This window comes from Fistularia commersonii, chromosome 15 (genome assembly GCF_037954325.1).
Source record: "Fistularia commersonii isolate RoL2024-O1a breed Wild chromosome 15, RoL_Fcom_v1.0, whole genome shotgun sequence".
NCBI classification, from domain to species: Eukaryota; Metazoa; Chordata; class Actinopteri; order Syngnathiformes; family Fistulariidae; genus Fistularia; species Fistularia commersonii.
Window position 1 is genome coordinate 6,553,261 of NC_141298.1, and position 17,803 is coordinate 6,571,063.

Here is a 17,803-nt window from a genome sequence, read left to right on the forward strand (position 1 = left end):
TATGTGAAGCAGAGGAAGGCTTGTACTGCAGGTTATCATCCTCATGGGTGAGCTAGCATGCTTCCTCTTGCACACCGATAAAGCTGTTTTTTTTTTATTGTTGTTTCGTTTTGGTTTTTTTCTCCCGTCTCACAGTGTGCAGGAGACAGATGTTCTCTCAGCCACGGTGAAGACAAGATGCAGTTTGGCTTCGCCAGCTCAAAAGTTAAACTGTGGGAGCGGGGGGGTTTAAATGGCAAAGGGGCAAAGTTTTCCTTATTTTATTTTATTTTTTTAAATGTAATAAATCAGCAGGTCTTCATCCAGCTTGGACTATTTCTGCACTTTTGTCTTTCTCTGGGTGGCAATACGGTGGCACAATAGGTCAGTGTTAAAAATAGTCTACACATTTAACATTTGTTTATGTATTATATAATAATAATAGTATTTGCCTTACAATTTTTGCACTCTCTCCCTTTTGTTGACATTACTTGACCCACCTCAGTGGCTCCTCTGGTCAGTGGAGCCTTTGGAAATGGTTGAGGAGATCCTCCGGGATTAACCGACAGCTTCACTGAATCTGAACATCTATCTTGTTGACCATTCTGAGGTGTCCTCAAGTATGACATTTTGGTCTGGACATGGCTTACATGACTATCAGTCTGTCTGGATGTCGTTTGACATCAGTTTGGCGCACACACACACACACACACACACAAACACACACACAATTGCCCCAATCTAATCTGCAATGGAATGTTGTAAGATAAGGATATATATGGTCTCATTGTGTGCAGCTTGTAGAAAATTTTATTGATTATGTATCTGGTCAATGGATGACATTTTTGTTTTTTGTTGTTTTTCTTAAGTGATTTGAAACTCGATTTGCATCTGTGTTAGTTTGTGTGTGGATTTTTTTTTTTTTTTTTTTTTAATCATGGGAAAAATACTGTCAGCTACCATCAAGAGCCAGAACTTGCCTATGTCAAGCTTGAATATAGCCGTTAAAAAACAACAAAAAACAAAGTTCAAAACATTTTTCATCCATTGACATACCAGCTTAAAGTTAGAATAATTTAAAGTAGTTGAATAAAACTATGTATCTTTACATTAAAATTAGAATGCTTACATTTATTGTTGTATCTGAAACAATACTTCTAGAGCAACTATCTTTTTTCATGGTAATTCTTCAATATTATTAATTTGTCTCCTTTTATTATTAACGAACTAAACCAATTAAATTTTAACACAAAGGGGCTTAAATGCTCTAGTCTACCCTTTGGACCTGTTAAACCCCGTTAAAAAATTAAGAAGAGCAGCGTGATGATAGTTGATGTAGGTAAGCAGAGTGAACTCAAACTCTCGGTCGGCTTGAAATATTAATAAGTGCTGGAGACACTGGAGCTGACAGCCAACACCAGGAGTTGGGGGATTCCCATAGCATGTCTTTTAAGGTGTTGGGAAGGACTTTATGATAGGTTCTTATTGAAAAACATTCGCGCTGATTAATAATTGATCACTGACCCGATCGTTGGAGGTGTTCTACCAGGGTAATGTTATCTGTGATGTCAAGTTGTCTCAGTGAGTCAGATAAAATGTCAGACTGTTGTTCGGTGTGCAGAGAGTCTCTCAAGGGATTTAAGGTGAGCACCATGTTTTGAAATAGAGCACTCTGAACTTTAAGACTGGGGGTACAAAAACACAAAGTAAAGTGACACAAGTTGTAGAAAAAAAAAATCTAGTTTTCATCACAGTGAAATGAAGGATAGATCAAATCCCCTACATTAAATAATTAGACTTGAAGATTTGTTAAATAAATGTATCACATTTATCATTTATAAGTTGATATCTTATTTTTCCAACCTCTTTTTTATGATTATGTTTGTAACATGTAATGCGCGTACTGTTTCAGTTCAAATTCCTCTTGATTCATTTATTTTCTCATCAACGACTAGAATTATTCTAATAAAAAATAGTAATAAATAAGCTCACAATGGGGATTAACTGCACTTGCCCCAGTCAGGATGACACACCTCGTCTTTCTTTTGAAGGGGAATTTATACTCTTATTAAAAAAAAACAACAAGAAGCCACAATATTTGTGAAAAACAGGGCTTTGACAATATTCCATTTCATTCGACAAATTGGACCTTTATGTCGTTGCCGAAGAGAAAACAAAAATGTTCCTTTGCCGAGGTGACCTGAAATGTCTGTGTTAAGAAGATGAAAGCTGCGGCCATTTTGTTTCATTCACCCCCCCCCCCTTATTTTTGCCGCGATAGGGGGACGGGTGGAGGAGGGGCTGATCAAAGCTGCACTCACGTTGCGACTCGTAGTGCCTTCACGGCTGATAGATTGCGCTGGCTGAGCCCACATTCGCCACTATTTCTGCTTAAGAGACAGTGACTTAATTGAAGATGATCTCACTGATAATGACTCCTGACTGGACCATTTTTCCGCGTTATCCCGCGGCTCTGCTGTGCCCTTCCCCTCCATTCCTCTCAGCGGTTTGCTTTTATTCTCGCGCATTTCCCTGTTTCTCTTCTATCAAGGTCACAAAAACAGCTTCCCTCCCGTCCTCGGTTCAAAACGCCCGACCGTTCCGTGTCACAAGCTGGCTATTTGACAGGAAATGTCCATTTCACCGGCGAGATTAGGTCTCTGATGTTATCCGCACGCCGTTTCCTGCTACAGCTTCCATTACTTAAATTCATCAATGTCAGAAGTTGAATATATCTTAATAGTCTAATTTTGTTGATGGGTCCTTTTGTCAGTGAGGTTGTAATTATATTGCAATATGCTATTAAATATTTACATATTTACGCTGGCTTAACGCTATTTATCGTGGGGAAACACTCCTTCTAGGATGCAAGTTTTTCAGAGTTCGGTTGTTCTGTACATTCCTGTTTACGTTTCATTTCATAAAACAGAGATGCCTTGGCGGCAGGTCAGGGTGACTGATGACATTCAAGATTTAAAATTCCCTTCCTAATTTCATTAAAAAAAAAAACCCGGAGCATTTGCCCTCGTAGTGGAGTTCATTCGGAAAGGTGTGAAAACAGCAGCTGCACTTAGGAGACCTCATAAGCGAGCAAAGGGGAGGCAATGACCATTACAATGTGATGCGGAGCCAAATGACGGCAAACATTTAATGAGCGATTGTATAAAAATAGTTTATAAATGCACCATTGAGTTCAGGGACACTTTGAACTCGTGCTAATACTTTAGCATTGTTCCCAAACGTGCGGGTTGAACAACATGGACGCATGTGATAACCGCAATCATAAATCGGTCAAATTCTTCATCAAATAGAACTCAAAGTTGAAGTAAATCCAAAGTATTAGTGCAAATATATCAACCCGTGGTGGTTTGTCATGTCTCGAAGCTGGTGGGAGAGCTCTCCATTTCCTCCATGTCATTTCGTTTGGGAAAGACTGGTTGTTCTTCCAATTCAAAAAAGCAAGGCATTGCAATATCATGTCTCGATAGATGGCAACCACCGAGCTACTTGATCTTTTTCTTCTTCTCCTTTCGGCATTTCCCTTCAGGGATCGCAACGGCGAATCAACCGTCTCCATCAAACCCTATTCTCTCTATCCTCTCGACACCAACTAACTTCATATCCTACCTAGCTACTTGATGATGTGCGTTTTTTTATCTGTCTTGGGCATTGTATTCTATGTATTCCCCTTATATTCCAGTAGCATTCCATCTCCCCCGGCCACATTCTATCTTTTTTGTGGGGTTCAAATGGATGGTAATTCCATCTTATTGTGGATATTGTACATGAGTATTAAATAGAGGTATTTGTATAATCAAGTTATCTTGATCCATAGCACAGAAGCAAGATCATACTTTCCAACTTTGCAACTGTACCTTTGTTTCCAAGGGCAAGTTTGACATTTCTAACATATTTCTGAGTAATGCCCTGTCAAAACCAGAAAAAAAAAACAATTTAGAAAAGCAACTCCTGCACAACCAGGTTTCACTGTAACCCTAAAACCGCCATCGGTGTTCAATTCGATTTACATTGATTTACAAGGTGTGCGGTGCATTTACTTATCATTCTTTTCTCATCACACCGCCACAAAGAGACACTAGTCATAATAACTTGGACCAAATATTGCAGACTGGGGGTCTCATTCATCAAACTCGAGACATATAGATTTATTATGGAGTATTTATATAGATATTTTATGTTTAATTGATAGCTGAGCTACAGCTTTGAAAGGAATTAAAGGGCAGTTTGTGAACTGGGAGCTAGCTTGGAGACGTGTCTGTTTATCACGTTATTGAAATGAATGCAAGCACCCCCCCTCCAATTTGTGAAATCTGACTTTATGTTTACATTTCTTATTAACTTTTGGTGCTACCCGACTCACCTTTTGGAAAATTCTCGGGGGGTTCGATATTCCATGGGAGAAAAAAGAAAGTGAAATATATATTTAAACGCTAGCTTCGGGTCAATATTAGCCGTCTGTGTTTCTACTTTTAAATTATCTGTACGATGCTTTTCCATGCTTAGCAAGGTTTTATTTACTTCACCTGTAGTATTCACAGTTCATCAAGCATACTTAAGACTGTTATGGAGTTTTCTGAAAGGCAATGTACAGATATTAAAGAGCCAAAGTTAATGTAGCTAAACGAATTGCATCTGCTAATGTTAGAGTACTCATGTTAGCTCCCAGTGCCAAATGCTAAGTGATCGTATGTGAAAATCTGGGAATGATTGGAAATGATTGTGCACGACTTCATTCCCACGTAAGGGTTCACACGGCGAAGTTAAAACTGAGCTTTCACTTTTAAGAACTTTCCATATACCTTATCGTTGGGATGCATTTGTCTTTTAGAAATTTGAGGTGAGTTTGAGATTTATTCTAATCACTGAGGTTTTTTTTTTTTTTTTTAATCTTCCTCTCAAATATCAAAGTGAAAGTAATACAGTGTTTTTTTGTGGCTTCAAAGTTTTTTTGGATCAAACATTGCAGATGTTATCAACCCTAGGGCTCGCATATTCTGGGGAAGAGAAGAAGTTCCGAGTTATTTTGTAATTTTGTTATCGAGCCTGAAGATGAAAAGACAAAAATACTAAGCCGCACTGTTTTGCTTGTTCTGTTCTGTTGTCCACATCGCAGCGAGGGAAGAGAACGTCGCCACGTTCCGCGGCTCAGAGTACTTCTGCTACGACCTCTCCCAGAACCCCATCCAAAGCAGCAGCGACGAGATCACCCTCTCCTTCAGGACGTGGCAGCGGAATGGCCTCATCCTTCACACCGGCAAGTCAGCCGACTATGTCAACCTGGCGCTGAAAGACGGCGCCGTCTCCCTGGTTATCAACCTGGGCTCCGGAGCCTTTGAGGCTATTGTGGAGCCCGTCAACGGGAAGTTTAATGACAACTCGTGGCATGACGTCAAGGTGACGCGCAACCTTCGGCAGGTAAGGTACCGAGGTGGGGAAAGTGCTCCATGTTTTGGGAAGAAAAAAGGAAAAATCTTGGCTAGTTTTGATTATTCTTTATAGTATAAATTTTCATTACATTATACAGCTGTCTATTTCATGATACTGTTAACTTTGTGTTTTATTTACCACTGCAAATAATCCTAGAGCAAAGTCATGGGATGTGTTGACTGTAAGGATCAGTTGCTTTTTTTTTTTTTTTTTTTTTTTTTTTTACATTTTATACTGCCAGCATGGCAGTGCAAGATACTGTATGTGGTGTTGATTTAATTTTCCCGGTGCTCAGACTTATATGTCTAAATTCCCGGAGAAAAAAAAAAAATGTAGCTTCTGAACTTGGCACGCCTCCAGGTTCGGAGGAGTTGATCATTTTGAGTTATTGATGTGAACGACACTAATGTTATGCAAGTGCACTATAGGAAACAAATCACTGTGGTGGAGCTCAACTCAAAGGAGTTGGCAGTGGTACAAAAGGGAGTTTCTTTTCCTCACATCTTTGGCTGAGCACAGACACTGGCTGCAGAGAGCACACAAATATGACTGCCAACTTCTGATTTTTCTCCCAGGATTTACATTAATCATCTGAGGGCCAAGTGGTAACTGCCTGTTTTTGGTTTCTGTCACTTTTTTTTTTTTTTTTTTTACTAAATGCGCAGCTCAAGATCTGCCCGTCAGCGGAATCGGGACAAATTATAATCATGAATAAAGTTATTTATAATGCTTATATCAGTAATATAGTAAGGGTTTTGGATTTGATATAGGCATCTTTTAGTTACTTGCCCATGTGACACAAATTAATCTAATTTTTTCACCACACACAGATTTTTACACCTATAATTTTTTTTTTTTTTTTTTTAATTCCTACAGCTCAGCTGAATTTTTACTGACTTTTGTCAATTAATTGTTGGTTTAAACTGAACTAACTGTGGCACTTTATCTGTGGCAGAATCAGTAAAACAATAAATCAGTCATATGATTTAAATAAACCACATAACAAAGTCATTCAGATAAATTAACACAATATCTGTTCTTTGGAGATTTCTTTTATAAAGAAAGATGACTTTCAAAGCCACTGGATTTGACTGACAGATTGTGCAATGAGTGATGGCTGACATTGCATTGAATGAGTTTCTTTCAGCTTTTTTTTTTGTTTTTTGTTTAACTGATATTGAGTTGACCTTTCCTTACAGGGCAAAGACAGATAAAGACAGAATAGATAAAATATTCCATAACGGAGAGAAATTTGCACATTTTAATGTCAAGGATGCTCAAATGCATCAAGTGACGTCACATTCTTGACACAACCCCACTTTATGTCTGTCCAAGTTACAATAATGGATCGCTCGTAAAGTTTACCCGTCAGTGAGTAAGAGGAATTTTACAAATTGGAGTCTTTAGAAATGCAACCTAAGCTGCAGTGGTAGATGTGTGGAAATTATAAGACACAAAAATTATATTAGAGACGTCATTAACCTTCCGTCCATGTGCAGGTAGGGAGAGAGTAGAGAGTTTCCCTTCGTCTTTTGTTATGCAATATTTAAGTATGACGGCATGTTTTATAGAAATGTATTTTGGTAACGAAGTTGTTGAATTTCCAGATCGGGGTATATCTGGACTGTGTTTTCCCTGAAACATCAGATATGCATCTGTCACCTGAGAGTTTGCGATTTCCATTTGTACAATTCAGGGAAGCCATGCACAAAGCTGGTTTCGTTTTTCCAATCCTTTTTTTTGACCACATGGTTTCACCCTCCCCTTTACTGCTGGTGACTCAAAAAATTAACATCATTTGTTTTACTAACATGTTTTTTTACTAACTTCATATCGCACTTCATATGTTGTCATTGTTTTTTTTTTTTGCTTTACTCTATGTCTAACCCTCACTGTTCGTTCTAATTGTTTTTTAGCATCCATTTAACTTCTCAGCCAAGCAATCAGCCATTGGATACGCAATGGTAAACACACTCCATTGTATGGTAGATATCATTTATTCATTATTGTTGTTTGTTTGTTTTTGATTTGCCGCATGCTCCTTCCCTTCCTCTCTCTTTGGCTCCTGTATATCAAGATATCATTCTCCAAACTAGAAAAGATACGGGGTTTTATATTTCTCGGCTTTTATGTGAGCTTAACTCTTCTCATCTCTGTATTGTTCACACGGGGTCTCTCATGGATTTCCCGCTTTCCTTTTTACCCTCTTATTCGGCCGGTGCCTTTCGAGTGTTTAGGCATTACGCCACTGTCTCTTGGGCTTTTGGGGTTTGCATGCAAAATACAGTGGGAGCTATTTGGTGCCCTTTTTTTCCACAATCCCCCAAAAAACGGGGAGAAAAAGTAATCGCTGGGGCTCTGTTTACTGTTCTGTCCACACATTTTGTGGTCGGAAATGGACTGTACCCCACTTTACCCAGACTCCTCTTCGCCATTACCCACCCTGCACGGGGATTCAGATCAACAAGATGATTTAAAATAAAGTTTAAACAAATAATAGTTACATGTTACTCAAGGAAATGTATACAGATGAACTGGAAACTGTGGAACATATCAACAATATGACAATAACTTGTCAAGTCGGTTCAAGAACTGACACAATTTTGCAAAATGATATGTGTAAAGTCTTGGGGTTGGAATTGTTTGTGAACTTAGAGAGACTTCTCGTAATATATTTTCAGGATTGCTGTTAAGGTCCAACAAAAGCAAACGCTTATCACACATTATCTCAGGCGTAGATCTAAACTGCTCTGAAATGCAGCTATGGAAAATAAATGTTTGTTACTCACACTATACAATATATTTATATGATGTAGAGTGCTGAATTATATAACTCAAAGAGATAATCTTGGGTCAAAGGGTGCTGAATCCGCAAGGAATGTAGACATTCCCCCACACACTGCGTTATAGAACTGCTGTCGGAAAAGTCAAGGAAAAAATTAATTTATATATATACCTATTTTACTCATTTATTCATGTATTTATTTTTATTCCAAATACTGCACATAGTGAGTCTGGGCCCACTGTACCGGCAGGCAAATTTTAACTCTCCATGCTGGTGGATTGTAATTTTCAGTTTCACCCTCGAAGATTATCTCTACAGAGACGAAGGGTGAAACAGGATGTGGTGTCTGCCCTTCTGGGTCTGTCAAGCACTAACAACAGGAGAGTGTCAGGATGTCTGTCGAGATCAACACCTCTGAAATTAAAAGATTCCTAACACGGCTAAGCTAAGTGCGCAGGGATTTTTCCGGTTGTTTATATCTCGACGCATATACCAAAACCTCAGAACATTACGATTTGGACAAATGAATACTTTCACCTATGTTGCATTCATATTGAACCCAGCAGCCTATTTACTGTAAATCTCATTTTACCAGACAGCATCAAGGTAGAATATACAACCAAATGTAATATAAGTCAGAAATTAAAGTGCAGGGCTCCTAAAAATATTGACACTGGAGATGAGCGAATCATTCCTGCTTTTGAAAGGCGAGGGTTTTGCAAATTGAATCTTGAATTTTTCGTAGACTATTAATAGAAAGTTGCATTGTAAGAATCAAATGCACCACAAGAATTACAGCATAAAGTTATACCAATAAATGAATTTAATGTTAAATATGTTCAACATCATCCCTTAGAATGGGTGCCAAAATCAAGGCAATCAAGGATTGTCTTAAAATAATTTTATGCTGTTTTTATTCCCGAAACTGACCATAAACTATATCTCCCACAATGCATTTGTTTTCCGCAAACACAAGCTAGACGCCTTTAAGAAAAACAAAGAATTGCAGCAGAATTTAATTTTTACATCCATGCAAATGCATAGTTAATATTTCTAACTTGAACACACAATTAATACAGAAACAGTTATTTCACAATATAATAATGTGTACTTTAATTTATTTAAAAACAATTTGCATTTATCATCTTAATCTGGCCCATCGAGGGCAACCGTTTTGCTGATGTGGCCTTTGGTGAAAATGGGTTCGACACCTCTGCCTTACAGACCATGAAACAACATGGTCATAGCAAGAAAACCATGTATATCTGGCCTTCCTGCCATTACGTTTTGATTTTTTTGTCTTTTAGTCCATCTCCGTCCCCCTTACAACGGCTGTTGTAGTCCGAAGATCATTTTGGTAACTTTAGCCATGGTTCTAAAGTTACTCATACAGCAAGATATTTACATGCGTAATTGCTATTCTGCAAAAAATTGCTAAATTTCTTGAGGCATAAACCAAGTCACAACAGACTTCTAATATTATAAACCCATGGGTGGTCTAACTTCAATTTGAGTTACATGTCATGTCTGTTTTATATTAAGGTGTAGCATACACCTATAAGCAACATTTTATAGTCAAGGAGCTGATTTTGGTTTTATTAATCAGGGTTTTAATTGGTGTGAAATTAAAGGGGAAACTAGCATGGGGAGGGGGGTCTGGATAAGTTGCTTACAACCACAAAGAGCTATTTAACATAGATTTCCTCAACCCCTAGGAAGCCTTATCCTAAAAAATGATCCCCTTGTTTGGTGTTTGAGAGCATTGTTTGACCAGTGTGAAAACAATCATATCTTTCATAACGTTTTCATCCTTATCAAGCTCCATGTCCTCCTCCATCTTAAGTACACAATTTTTTTTTTTATTGTCCATTTCACTTTGATCCTGTTCTGTCACTAATTGCTTGGTCTAATGAAATTCAGCCAATATTTTAATTGATTTGGATGGATGAATCACTCCAAATCGCATAATTAAGCATTTTAAAAGAATCACATTGCTGGGCAGACTGGTGTCTGTCTTGTGATTCATCACGACGACGAATCGGGATGTTCTTGGAAAAGTCGTCCCTTCTTTCTGCTGAACCTCCTCTTCTACTGCTCACTCCTTAATGTCAGGTAACGATATCAGTGGACGGGATACTGACCACCACAGGTTACACCCAGGAGGACTACACCATGCTGGGATCCGATGACTTCTTCTATGTTGGTGGAAGCCCCAGCACAGCTGACCTGCCTGGATCTCCAGTCAGCAACAACTTTATGGGCTGCCTAAAGGAGGTAACCTGCTCTAGTTACTGTTTTTTTTTTTTTTCACGCAAGCATGATTTTGATTGGTTCAGGGGCTTCACGCAACCTCTTAAAGGATGTAAAGCAATCATTCATTCGTTATTTATACTACATTCAGGGTCGCAGGGGGGTCTGGAGCTGGCTGCCATTGGGCGAGAGCCAGGGGATCTTGGTGTACAAACTCCCAAACAACCTCGCTCAACAAACTCCTACATTGTAGCATAACGGCAATCATCCATGCTACTCCACGTTGTTTAGATGGTTCATCATTGTGTTTTTTGTGTTTTTTTTCAGTAAAGTTGTCCCTCAGTATGTCTCCCAAAAAGGTTAAAAGTGCTGTTGATAATAGTGTGAGGATGAAGTTGAGATTTTCAGTGGCTAAAGAGATGACTGCATTAACATAGATGTAGCGTTCTACGCATGATGGAAGCAAAATTATTGATAGTTTGGATTATAGAAAGACAGCTTGCTGGAGATAGCGTTACTGAGGGTCTCATTTTTGAGAAGGCTTTACTTTTGCTGATTTAGTGAAGGAAACACTGGGTACAAGTGATGGCAATAAGAGACAGAACACCAGAAAAACAGCAATAATTAAGGTTATCTTTAATTCCTTTTTGTATTTCTGCCACAAATAACATTTCAGTTTTTGAACCAACATTTCGGTTTGCGAACAGAGACAAAGAATGAATTAAATTCGTAAGCCGAGGTCCTACTATAGAAGCATACAACCAGCTTTCTCAGCGTTATGTCTTGGCAACTTAAGGTGTCCAATTAACCTACAGTTGTATGTTTTTGGGAGGAAAACTGGAGAACCTGGCAGAAAGCAAGTGCAGACACGGGGAAAACATGCAAAACTACACGGAGGAAGGCCCCCGGTTGGGATTGAAGCAGGCACTTTCTTGCTGCATGGCGGAAGTGCGAACCACTGCACCACAGTGATACCCGGCTAAGAAACAACTGAAGTATTTTCACAACTTAGTGAGACATCAATGGTTATGATGTTGAAAAAAAAATGCCACAGTGCCAGCTCCATAAGAATTCACCGCAGTGATGAATATTCAACCGGTTTTCTGATAACCTGTGGTTGTGCCTGAACTCTCCACACGCACACACACACACACACACACACACACACACACACACACACGCACTGCTGCTTTCTGGATTAAACCTTTAGTTCAGCTAAACAAAGGGACACAGAGTAGATAAACAGTAGCTCTGAACACCCTGTTCCTTTCTTCCTCTGCATCCCCCTAAAACGACAATGTAGGTGTCAGTATAATGCCAGGGAAAGCCCTTTTCACACGTGAACCCAGGTTGGCGTGCTAAAAATTACACTTGCACTGAGACTGTTGCCCCTTCTGCACGTGTGGCTCAAAGATGGAGGTTTATTTTCTAGGACAGATACAGCGGATATGGGTAGAAAGGTCAGGAGGCTGGACTGCAGCCAAATGCTGACAGCATCTATTATTTACAGTATATAAATATATCTTTTAGGTATATTTTCTAGAAAAGGATGTTTAAATTCCGTTCCGGTAGCATGTTAAATATCAACGTAAACTCTCACTACGAATTCCCACAGAGAGAGAGGAGCTGCGGCTTGATCAGCAATAACAGTGATTTTAACCAGCTGGTTAAAAACTGTTTGATGTCCAATCTGAATAATCCTGTTCTTCTTTTTTTCAGACCTGATCCCAAACCTGGTACAGTTTTATATTCCTTTTTTGTTTGAATAAGTTGAGACTTTATAATATGCAGTAACTTACAATGATTATTGTTTACTTACATAAATTCGTAATTGAAGATAAAGTATCGTTTGGCACCTTTGCTACTAGTGCACAATCAAAAAAAAAAACGCAAAATGCACAATTATAAATTCACTCATCTATAACTTCAAGCAAAAGAACTCAGACAATTTTCTGAGACATAAGTTTCTCCAGACCATTATTTCAATGATTTTCATGATTTGATCAAATACAATTTTAAAAGTCCTCTGAGCACTTTTTGAATACATTTCTGTAAGATGCTAGTAAAATATTCAATACCTCAAATAATACATGCAAGGTGATACGATAGGGTGATACAAGGATATACTATAGAAAATTTTGATTTGATACAACTTTATTTCCACCAAAAAAGGTTTTGACTCAAGTTTGGTAGTATGTGATTTGTGTATTTCCTTTCTCCTTATTTTGTAGAATACGAAAGGAAAAGTTATTCAAATATCGGATGCAGTATTGAATTACCTTCTTTGTAGCTTGATGTGTTTAAAGTACTCTTTGTAGATCTGTTCAGGCTGGTCTTATGAGACATTGTTGTTGAGTTGATCTGATTATACCAGTTCTCAGGGTGTTAAAGCTGCCCTGCTCAGCTAACCCATACGCACTCCAACACAAACACACACCCACACAAATCTGCTGTTCCCTCAAGCTCATGATGTCATATCTAACACTTGAATGGAGTGAGGTGCTGCAGCATGGCAGCAGGTCCCTGGCTTTCTGTGTCACTGTTCAACACGCACACACACGCGCACACACACTCGCACGCATACACACTGGAACCCATAGGACACGGCATCATATGGGACACGGGGAGAGAGAGGAAGTGGCGCAGTAGCCCTTTAATCCCCCTCTGGCCTACTTCCTACTCTGTGCCATGCTGGGCAGGCCTGCAATTCCCTGTACCACCCACTCCAGACACACACACACACACACTGGGCTGGCTTCATTTCCACAAGATGGTACACAGACACAACATGACAGCATCACATAAATAACACAAACATTGCAGGCTAATGCACTCAAAGATTCAGCGTAAACGCTACCATTCCAGGCTGCGTCGTCTCCGTGACGACCTCTGACCTCGGAAATCTGCAATTGGGGCGGGCATGCCAAAATGAAAACGGCACCGTGACGTTTCTCATGCACGGGAGTCGGCGTCTGCAAAATGAAATGTTTTCCGTCGTCCCCAAATAATAAAGATGAATCGCAGTCAATCTTACATTATTTATTAAACATTGAATTATACTAATTAGTTGATTGTATCTGAAGGAACAGTCATTTCATTTTGTGATTGGACGTAATCGAGATTTAATTTTTACTCTAATGATGACTTAAATGATTAATGGAGTATTATAACTGCCTGAGTTACAAATGGTGGGGGCTGAAAAACGGCAACAGCACTTTGCGAGGAGCTGCATATACTTTCAATCGGCGTATTAGACGAACCCCCACTGACCCGAGAGTCAACGACTCCAGCAGCACTTATAATTTATAACAACTTTATTAGAGGATGATTCTGCTCGTGCTCTTCGTCTAGGTCGTCATCATTCAACTCACCTGCCGCAGAGGGCTTGCACGCATAAGTGCCTAGTTACAGAACTCAGCAACCGACTGAAAATGTGTAACATTTAGAACCGCTCACTGATCCATTTTGTTATCGTATGGTATCGTGTTATCGTATCAAAATGTATCCATTTTGTTTTACAAAAAAACATTTTTGTACTTGATAGTTGATACTTACCTTTTATCACATTGAGTCTGGATGGCATATTCGCTACACATGAACCACAATACCTGGTATTTATTCTGCTGACAGTTGGTTTTAATATTAGATCGGGGAACCAGGAAATGGTTTCCCGAAATAGATTTAAACATGGCCCCTTGAAGTGCATAGAAATATAATTTTTGCTAAATGCAACATTAAAAGATGGCAAACATAAATCCATAAAAAGCTGACAAGTGTTTTCCACATAGTTCTTGCAGAGCGCCAGTTTTGAAAAATGTTGCAGTGGACGGAGCCTGAAATGAGCCAACGAAGAGGTCCATGCTTTTCTGGCCTACGCCAGACTGCAGAACGTAATAACTTTGGTTAAAATAAGTACAAAGTTCTTATAAGATAAGATAGGATAGGATAAGATAAGATAAGATAAGGTAAACTTTATTGATCCCCATAGTGGGAATTCCCTTGTCACAGCAGTGTAACAGTTATTATGTCAAAAAATAAAAAGTAACATAAATATAAATATAAATAGGTAGACAGAAGGCAGAAGATTTTAAGACATCCACGAATAAACAACAACATCAACAACATCAGGGACTAAACGGCAATAGAAGTCAAGTGACAATAGCAATGACAAGAATAAAATAAGTAAACAAAAGTAGGTAGGATGTGTGCGGGCTGGGACCAACAAGGATAAGAAAGACAGCAGAGTTAGGGTATGACATGTGAATGGGTGAGGCAGTGAAGGGGGTGAGGTAGTGAGTCTATAGTGTAGTATAGTGTATTTGTAGTATAGTGTATTTGCAAGTGTATTTGCAGTCCCTATGTCCTCTATTGTAAGTCGCTTTGGATAAAAGCGTCTGCCAAATGCAATGTAATGTAATGTAATGTAAAGAGTCTGAGGAAGCAGCAAAGATGCACCTCAGACTGGTCAGAGTTGTGTGGCATCCAGACTGCTGTTATACAGTCTGATGGCTGTGGGCGCAAAGGAGCATCTGAAGCATTCAGTTCTGCACTGGTTTGGGATGAACCGTTGGCGGAAGGAGCTGCCCATCAGCCACAGCTAGTCGTGCAGGGGTTGGGAAGGAATGTCCAGGATAGCTCCCAGTTTGTCTTTCACCCCCCCACTGCCACCGATTGGAGATGGTCCAGGTTCAGTCCGGCCACTGAGCGGGCTTTCCCCACTAGTTTGTAGAGCCTGTTGACCTCACCAGTCCTGGCACCGCCCAACCAGCACACTATGAGAAGAAGAGTTAGCTGGCTACCATAGACCGGTAGAAGGTCTTGAGGAGCCCGCTACTGACGCAAAACAATCCCAGTGTCCTCAGGAAGAACTTCCTGCTATGACCTTCCCTGTAGAGTGCGTCTGCGTTGTATGACGGGTCCAGTTTATTGTGACTGTGAACCCTGAGGTACTTGTAAGAGTCCAGTATTTCCACCACTTCACCCTGGATGATGATTGGTACCTGTCTCCCCCGATTCTTCCGGAAGTCCACAACCACCTCCTTGGTCTTGGAAATGTTGGACTGGCCTGCCGGACAGCTCGGACCATTTCTTCCGAAAGCTGCTATTGTTTTTTTTCCCTGAAATGGGAGGATAGTACTTTTTGTTGAGGCGGAATTTGACCGATGCATTGCTGTTTGCTCGACATGCTGGGGGTAATAAATCAGTGAGAGTTTTTTTTTTTTAAATAGTTTTTTCAGACCAATTATTTTAATGGATTTCACACAAAACTAGAAATGAAAATGGGAAACAGATGATAAACACTTTCCATCTGCATGAAAAACAGCAGATTAAATATTCAAGCCAAAGCCACGTGCTCTGGGAAGATACTTACTTCTTTAGATAAACCCTTCTAAAGAATTAAGAGTTAGCTGGCAAAATCATCTCATATGTTTTTACTGAATGAAAATGATCAAGTATGGAGTACCTGATATATTACTTGTATTTATATATGTTTTCACTCTATTTTGCACGATTTGAAAGAGGTCACAATTACATCAGCTGCTGCTCGAAGCTTATGTAAAAGATCTCACGTAACATTTAATTGCAAACATGACTCCAGACCAGTTATGCCCACCTTGTGTTTCACTTTGTGAAAAATAAATACTGCCAGAGGGAAGGTATTGAATATTAAATCGTCTGAAGCCCTTTTATTAATATATGCAACTTACCCCATCAGAATCGTATGCAGTAATTTTCCAGCCCAATAGGAATATTAGCAAGTCTTTTTTCTTAAATAATTTGGGTTGATTATCAACTGTCACTCTGCTTGATTTGAGAAATAGGGAATCTGAGAAAACTTATCTAAGCCTTATCTTTTTATCTTTTCTGCTTAGCTCGTCTCATCCTTTTCATTTTTTTTTTAGCTTCCAGTTGCTTTTTTTTCATATTTTCTTAGCATCGCAGTTTCTTTAGATTGTATTTAGTTATTAAGTATAACAGTCATGAAAATTGAATGAATGTAATTGAACTACATATATTTTCTTTTACTTGTCGTCAAATTCCCAGAGATTTAATGGAGTCATTCCTGCATGGGGCTTTAACGTTGACTGTGGTTTAAAAATTCACTTTACAGCTGACAGATTTTGCCAAGAGGTAAATTGTGATAGGGGAACATGTTGTTTATCAAGCCGGGCTGGCAGCTCATGCTGGGGTGAGAATTGATCATTGCACATTGCTGGCTCTCGACTTGCAGGGTCAAAGGTATCGAGGTTGCCATTCGGTCTTAGCAGCCGCACACAACTGAAGTTGTGATTGTTGATGTTTGCAGGATGTTGTATGGAAAGCATTGGACTGCATGGATTTTGCAGAATTTTTTGGTCGCTTGCATCATCTACTTTAAAAAAAACGGGGACTTTCCCCTGCGATGGCCCACCTACGCACCTTGGGCTCTCAGCAGCTCTCTCTCTATCTATCTGTCACCCAGCACCCTCTCATCCTCCACTCCCTGCCATTAGGCCTAATTTGACCGCTACCAATGCTCTTATGAATAAATGTTTTGTTACCATGGCATCAGATACTGGTTGCCCTAGGTAGCCCCTTTGGCTGGCTGGTCTGGGATTATTATGCCTTTCATAAGCCAGCAATTACAGAGAAAGCCTACATCTCAGAGCCTACAAAATACATAATGGCCTACAATAACACATAATTGCTGTAATTGTCAGCGTCATTACACCCCCCTCCATCAGCTGTGCCTGTAGACTGCATTCAGTGCTGAAACACAAAGGACTATCACACACTGAAGATGAGCAAAACAGCCCTGACTAGTGCTCTCACTTCCCCGCTGGAGGTAACACATCTTTGTTACTGTAATTAAACTTCTCGATTGAATTTGTAACACTCATTAGTATTAATCTTTCCGATTTCTCTTTTTTACTACAACCGCGAGATTCTGCTCACGAGCTCACCCTAAATTCAAAACAAGCTCCGGCGTTTGTTCAGAAGGAGTTTGAGACGGACAAATCGGCGTAGCTGCTTATAAAAAATGCGCGGGAAATGATGTTATATATTTATAATGCTCTCTAAAAATAATTTAACAACCTCATAACATTGAATCAAGTATATTTCAAGTCTGTGTATTAATTATGTTTTTTAAACAATTTATAGGGGAATAGGAATTTTCTCAATTTTAACATCTTTATTACAGGATATGTGTTTGTTTAATAATGATGAAAGTCTCAATACAAGAGATTCAGCTCTTAATGTTTGAGATACAAACCAAATGAGTAGAGCGTTGCCAGTTGTAAGTCCCATTCGGCGGACATCTTCCCCATTTTGTTTGTGTCCTCCAATTCTCTTTGCACA

At 39.3% G+C, this 17,803-nt stretch overlaps 1 protein-coding gene across 6 annotated transcripts in view; it reads left to right on the plus strand.

Annotated features, from left to right (window-relative positions):
• Window positions 1–17,803, plus strand: part of LOC147226309 (neurexin-3a-like) — a 201,896-nt gene that overhangs the window by 87,943 nt on the left and 96,150 nt on the right. For 3 of the 6 annotated variants that reach the window (XM_086160549.1, XM_086160546.1, XM_086160548.1), the window contains 2 exons: window positions 5,114–5,415; window positions 10,325–10,486. In XM_086160549.1, the coding sequence (XP_086016675.1) occupies window positions 5,114–5,415; window positions 10,325–10,486 (464 nt within the window). Of the gene's footprint in view, window positions 1–5,113; window positions 5,416–7,343; window positions 7,413–10,324; window positions 10,487–17,803 lie in introns of all 6 variants that reach the window. The other 3 variants (XM_086160544.1, XM_086160547.1, XM_086160545.1) reach the window with 2 other exon arrangements.